The 6,478-nt window shown below is 48.3% G+C and overlaps 1 protein-coding gene across 1 annotated transcript; it reads left to right on the forward strand.

The window, feature by feature from the left end:
- Positions 1-20: 20 nt before the first annotated feature.
- Positions 21-3,953, forward strand: MBLAC1 (metallo-beta-lactamase domain containing 1). The gene is made up of 2 exons (XM_036020730.1): positions 21-387; positions 565-3,953. The coding sequence occupies exon 2, from the start codon at positions 582-584 to the stop codon at positions 1,392-1,394; it is 813 nt and encodes a 270-aa protein (XP_035876623.1). The 5' UTR covers positions 21-387; positions 565-581; the 3' UTR covers positions 1,395-3,953.
- Positions 3,954-6,478: the final 2,525 nt, after the last annotated feature.

Genomic DNA, 6,478 nt, shown 5'->3' on the forward strand with positions numbered 1-6,478 from the left:
CGCCCCTCCCGGAGAATAAGGCCCAAAGAAGCTGGCAGGAATACTCGGGCAGAGCACAGTTCCTAGGCTTGGATCTGTGTTGCCCCTATCCACGTATGCCATAAAATGCGCTAGGAATAAAATTCACTGTGGTGTCATACCGGCCACCGTACTGGGGTTTACGGCAGCCCGGAAAGGCCAAAATCCCGCGCTTTGCCGATTTCCGTTCTTTCCTCAGAATGAGGTAAGATCTAAGAGGTACAAAATTGGGTTGGAGGTAGTGGCTTCGGCTGCAGTGAAGGAACTAAAAGACATCCTTTGGGAGATGATGAGTGGACCTACCATGCAAGAGGAGCAAGGCAGGGGCTGAAGACATTGAAGGGCGCGCAGTGTCAGGTGGAAGAAAAGGTTGGAAGATACCATCTTCGGAAGGGGTTTGAGGGCAATAGCACCTTAAGAGTGCGAGGGGGTGGGAAAGAACCGAGTCTCGGAGATGCCACTTGGGGGCGGTCAGACGTGTGGGAAACCCCAAGGGCCTGGCTAGTGTTACACAGCCGCCCCCCCCCCCCCCCTTTCTTTCCCCAGCTCGTTCCTCTCCAGTCATGAGCGGTCTAGTGAGAACAGAGCTGCTGCACGGGGAGCCACCTCTGCGGGTGCCTGGCGACCCCTACTCCGTTGTGGTTCTACTGCAGGGCTACGCAGAACCCGAGGGGGTTGGTGACACTGTTCGCGCCGATGGCTCTGTGACCCTTGTCCTGCCCCGGGCCGGGGGCCAGGTCAGCCACCGACAGCCCCCACCCGAGGGCGGCAAGGCGAAGACCACGCTGGAGGAGGCAGCCCGTGGCCCCATCCTCGTCGACACTGGAGGCCCCTGGTCTCGGGAGGCGCTCCTCGGGGCCCTGGCAGGGCAGGGCGTGGCCCCCGCAGACGTGACTTTGGTGGTGGGGACCCACGGACACTCGGATCATATCGGGAACCTGGGGCTGTTTCCAGGAGCAGCTCTGTTGGTCTCGCACGACTTCTGCCTTCCCAGGGGCCGCTACCTCCCCCACGGGCTAAGTGAGGAACAGCCTCTGCGGCTGGGGCCAGGACTCGAGGTGTGGGCCACGCCGGGCCATGGGGGCCAGCGGGACGTGAGCGTGGTGGTGGCGGGCACGACTCTGGGCACCGTAGCGGTGGTGGGCGATGTGTTTGAACGTGATGGGGATGGGGACTCGTGGCAGGCCCTGAGTGAAGACCCAGTGGCCCAGGAGCGGAGCCGTAAGAGAGTCCTAGGCACTGCCGACGTGGTCGTGCCTGGTCACGGAGCCCCCTTCAAGGTGGTCAGGGAAGCCTGGAACCCAGAAACAAAGGGTCCAGGGAACAGCTGGCAGAGTCCCATGGTCGGAAATGAGGATCCCACAATGCAGGGATGAGCTCTGGGAGAGACTGGGCTCTCCAACTCCCCAGCCAAAGAACTCACGTCTAGGATATGGAGGACCGAGTCAGCCAGAGCCGGGAGGCTGGTTTTCCGGCGAGGATAGGGTGCTCTCACCGATATCACTTTTTGCGAACTAGTACCAAGGACTGGATCAAAATGCATGCCACCTCTGGGGGCTTCATTAATAAAATGGGAGAGTGTTCGTGGGAGAGTTGTCCCAAATAAAAATAGGAAACTACATTGAAAGTCCTACTGCCCTAATGTAAATATGAAGCATGAATAATGACAATCGTGCAGATGTAATCAGCAAAAGCAGAGAGGGACACTTTTTGGCCAGTTGCCTATTTCTCATGGGATGCAGGTTGTTGAGAAAAGGTGCAGGGAGTAGAAGTAACACCGTAGTCACCTGACTTTATTCATTCATTAATTCATTCAATACATACTTTAACTCCTGCAGTGTGTCAAGCATTGCTCTAGGTTACTGGGCTACAACTGTGAACAAGTTAAACTCCCTGTCCCTCGTGGATATTACATTCTATTGAAAAAGGAGTAAACAACAACAGAAATAGTAGTAAACCAAACAGTTACAGGTTGTGGTTAGTGATACAAGAAAAAAGTAGGCTGAAAAGGGGTTAGGGCTGTGGGGTGGGAGAGCGGTCAGGGAGATAATGTTTAATCAGTGAATCGAATGAGGAGAAAGGTGGCTGTATAAGGATCTGGGAGAGGGGCATTCCAGGTACTGGGACAGCAAATAAAAAAGATGCTATTGGGCAGGGGTAGGCTTGAGGTCATCTCCCAGGTGTCCATAAAGGCCACACAGAGGTCAGCAAAGGCAACTCGGAGGAGTTGGTTCACCTGGAGAGAGAACCAGTCTCTGCCATTCACAGACTCACAGCGGTGTTGACTAAGGTGATGAACACAAGAATACAACCACAGCTGTTGAGATCCCTGCCAGTCATGAGATGAAGATGGATGCAGGGAAGGTAGTAAAGTGGGCACCAGCAAGATCATGGTGTGGAGGCCCCTAGCCAGGTCCCAGACCTCGGAGTGTAGAGGCCACTGGTGTGTGAAGAGTATACAGGGGCCAGCTGTGGGCCTGCCAGAGCAGTACAATGTCCCCAAAGGGTCTCCATAGCCATCAGGGGCCCTGTCTGGTATGTGGCATGTAGATAGATCCACTGGCCTCCAGTATGGAGGACAGGAGAGGAGAAGTAGGGTTGTTTAGAGCTATGAACTCCTACCTTGAACAAATGTAATTCCAGTCCTGACTGACTTTCCAGAACATAGGCATTCTGCTCATTACTCAGGCCTGGTCATTTCAGGGCAACACATCTCTTTGGCCACACTGTCTCCAGGATGGGCAAGTCACCTAAACTAGTCCAGTCTTGGTAATCTAAGGGTTTCTGCTAGAGCTAGTGGAAAAGAATCTAGTTTTGTCCTGCAAGACTGACATGGGAGAATGGATCATCTTGCCACCTTGTCAGGACCACCAGCTGCTGCTGGGGCCACCAAATGGAGACTGAGAATGAAACTAAACAAAAGGGACAAAATGAGCAGTTAAGAAAAAAAGACCTGATGAGAAGTTGGTTTTTGGTTTGTTTTTTTTTTTAAGATTTTATTTATTTTTAGAGAGAGGGGAAGGGAAGGTGGGAGGCAACATTGTCTTTGGGACCAAAGCCAGACCAGACCCACAGGCACAGGAGGCAAAGGGAGTCAAACCTGCAACCTTTCACTTAGCAGGACAACACCCAACGAAATGAGCCACACCGGTGGGGCCTGACGACAAGTTTGAGCCTGAAAGTCAGACCCACTGCCTAACTCATCAGTCACCTGCACTGGCTGATCAACTCCTTTCCTGCCTAAGCTGCTTTGACTGTGTTTTCAGTTGCTCGCAGCAAGACGACTCCTAAAAGGATATAAGCACTGGCAGAAATGATCCCTTAGAGGCAGTGAGGATGGTGTGGAAAGAGGGCTGATAATAGGAGCAAAGCAGTGCTCAAGATATCAGGAGGCTGGGCCCAGAGTGTACTCTTAGATGTTTCTTTCAAGGTTCTTTTTTGGTGAAAACCCTCTGGAAAACTTCATCTGTATGAGTAGATTCCTCTACTTATAAAATATTCAGTGACTCCACATTACCTGCAGAATAACCCAAACTGTCTCTCCTGGTCCTTTTCAAGTCAAAGTCTGCTCTGGTTTGGCCTTCCAGACAAGTCCACAGCCTCCTTTTCTCCTGCAGGCCTTTCTTCCTGTTGTCTCCCAGCTGTCTCCCAGCTGTCTCCCCTCTCTTCTCCACCATCCAGACCAGCTCAGCTCATCTACAGAAAACCCTCCCTGATTTTTCCAACCCTAGTTTAAACTCTTGTAGTGCAGTCTCTATATTATCCACTTAACATTAGGTAATGCCTGGTGTTGGTCTTTTTTTTCTGGAAATGCCCTCTCCCCATGGTTCTCCTTGAGAGCAGAAACTGTGCAAGGTACTTCTCTGAATGCTCCAGAGCTCAGAGATTTTGTCTATAAATGCCATGAAATAAATACATTCTATTATTCTGATTTACCTGAATGTCTGTTACCTGTTGCCCAGTTCTGACTCCTTGTCAAGGTTTTAACTGTCTGTTCCTGCCCATCATCTGAGGAGTTCCAGCATCCTGTCCACTTATGCAAATGAAGGGGTATCTTTCAAAGCCCTCCCTGTTCACCTTTTTCTTCATGAGGCTCCAGCTGTCCTGCCATCCTGTCATGGCCACTCACAGGCAGTGTCACACAGATAGTCCCATTACTGCCATAGCATGGAGTCCCCCATGTGGACAACGTGGCCAGCCAGGCAGCCCAGGATATATCAACAGTGTGAAGGAACAGCCAGAGCAGGACAGATAGTGCCCCGTATCTCAGTGGTAGAAGCCAGAGGGTTTGGGGGCTGGGACCCCAGGGTGGTGTGGAAGTTAAGTGGCCAGGTTTATGGGGAAGGAGAAAAATATTACAGGCTAACTAGTAAAAAGCTAACTTTTTTTTAGAAGACTTTATTTATTTTTAGAGAAATGGGGAAGGGAAAGAGAAAGAGGGGAGAAACATTGATGTGTGAGAGAAACATCAATTGGTTGCTTCTCGCATGCCCTGAACTGGGGACCTGGACCGTAATCCAGGCATGTGTCTTGCCTGAGAATCAAATCAGTGACCTTTTGGCTTGTGGGACAATATTCAACCCTCTGAGCCACACCAGTGCAGACAAGCTAACATTTTTTTCACTGTTTACTCTGTGCCATGTACATGTACTATAACCATCGTCTTAAAGTAGATGGGGGAATTAAGTGCAGTGAGTTGATAAATGTCAGAGCAAGCATGTGAATGAAGGCTTCTAAACTCCATTGCCCATCCCTTTACTACTCTAGAGAGAAACTAATCCCAGTTTTGGACATAACCTCTCGGTCAGCTAGCCTCCACTCCAAAACATCCCAGATGCCCTCACCCAAGCTGCTTCTTATCTCGGCTGCCATCTGGCTCTAAATCTGGGAAAGGCCCTGAAGGAGAGCTTCATAGGTCACATTCCTAGAGAGACATGTGACATGGTGAGGGGCTAGAAGGTTGAGTTTAGGTAGGAGACTATTCATAATTTTAACATGTCTATTTTCAGAAATGATTCCAAGTGGCTACAATAGATGTATATATAGTAATATAGCATAATTAAAATAAAGATTAAAAGGTAGTCTTTGCCAGGTAGAAGGCAAAGATAATTTTATTAGGAAGTTGAGAATTTTATCAGCATACTTCCTGAACTGAACACTAATACATTTTGGCTGTAAACTTCCCAGTAACACACACATACACATAGTGCGTTTTGTGATTTTCCTTTTGTAGTAATAGGAAACATTCAAGCTTGTTTGGAGGGAATTTTTTTTTCTGAGTTTACATTCTAAAAGGATCAAGGATTTCATATGTGGAATCTAATGAACAAACTGAACTAACAAGCAAAATAAAGTCAGACTCATAAAAGAGTAGGATGACAGCTAAGGGTAGGGGAGATTAGGGGGCACAGGGACTGAGAAAAAGGAAAAAGGACTCATGGGCATGGACACCAGTGTGGGGATTGTCGGGGGCAGGTATCGGGGGACTAAATGGTAGTGGGAAAAGAATATACTTTCAGAAACAAACAAACAAAAGCTCTTCTTTAATAGCCAAAAAATGTACTAAATTTTTGCCTTTAATTCATTTTTTCCATTTCACTTCCCATAAAAGTCTTTTAAGTCTTAAAATTCTTTTATTGATCACCCTGTAAACATATGTTTTTAGCTATTATTTTTTTTTCTATGGCCCTGGCTGGTGTAGCTCAGTTGATTGAGTGCCGGCCCTGCAAACCTAAGGGTTGCGGGTTCGATTCTCAGTCAGGGCACATGCCTGGGTTGCAGGTCAAGTCCCCAGTGGGGGGTGTGCAAGAGGCAACCATACACTGGTGTTTCCCTCTCTTTCTACCTCCCTTCTCTTCTCTCTAAAAATAAATAAAATCTTTAAAAAAATTTTTTCCATTGGAAAAAAAATAAAAGGACCAAGGAGTAAATGAAAACCGAGACAAAGGCACAATGACTGGAAACAACCAGATAGTTATGAATATGCTTTAAAAATTATCTAAAGAATGAGTGAATTAGCTTTTATTGTACAACAAACCACCCCCAAAACTACACATATATTATGTCTTACAATTCTGTGAATCTGAATGCTTTGGCTAGCGGTGAATGGTCCAGGACGGCCTCATCACCCAACACGGTGCCTCAGCTGGGATTGGTGGGATGGCTGGGCCTCTCTCCACATGGTTTCTCAGTCTCCAATATCTAGCTCAGGCTTGTTTACATGGTGGCAGGGGGGTTTCTCATGCTAGGGCAGAAGCTGCAAGCCCACTTGCACTTGAGGTCTAGGTCCAGAAATCACACAGTATCACTTGTATCACCTTCTATTGGTCAAAGTAAGTCATAAGGCCAGTCCAGATTCAGGGATAAGGAAACAGCCTCCACCTCTCGATAGAAGAAGCTGTGAAGAATTTGTGGCCATTTGTTTTTCTTTTTGGTTGCAGTCTACAATGATGAGTGTGTG

The sequence above is a fragment of the Phyllostomus discolor genome, chromosome 3 (genome assembly GCF_004126475.2).
Source record: "Phyllostomus discolor isolate MPI-MPIP mPhyDis1 chromosome 3, mPhyDis1.pri.v3, whole genome shotgun sequence".
Classification (NCBI taxonomy): Eukaryota; Metazoa; Chordata; class Mammalia; order Chiroptera; family Phyllostomidae; genus Phyllostomus; species Phyllostomus discolor.

Coding starts and splice junctions, on each gene's coding strand:
- MBLAC1 (XM_036020730.1), top strand. CDS start 582: ATGAGCGGTCTAGTGAGAACAGAGCTGCTGCACGGGGAGCCACCTCTG.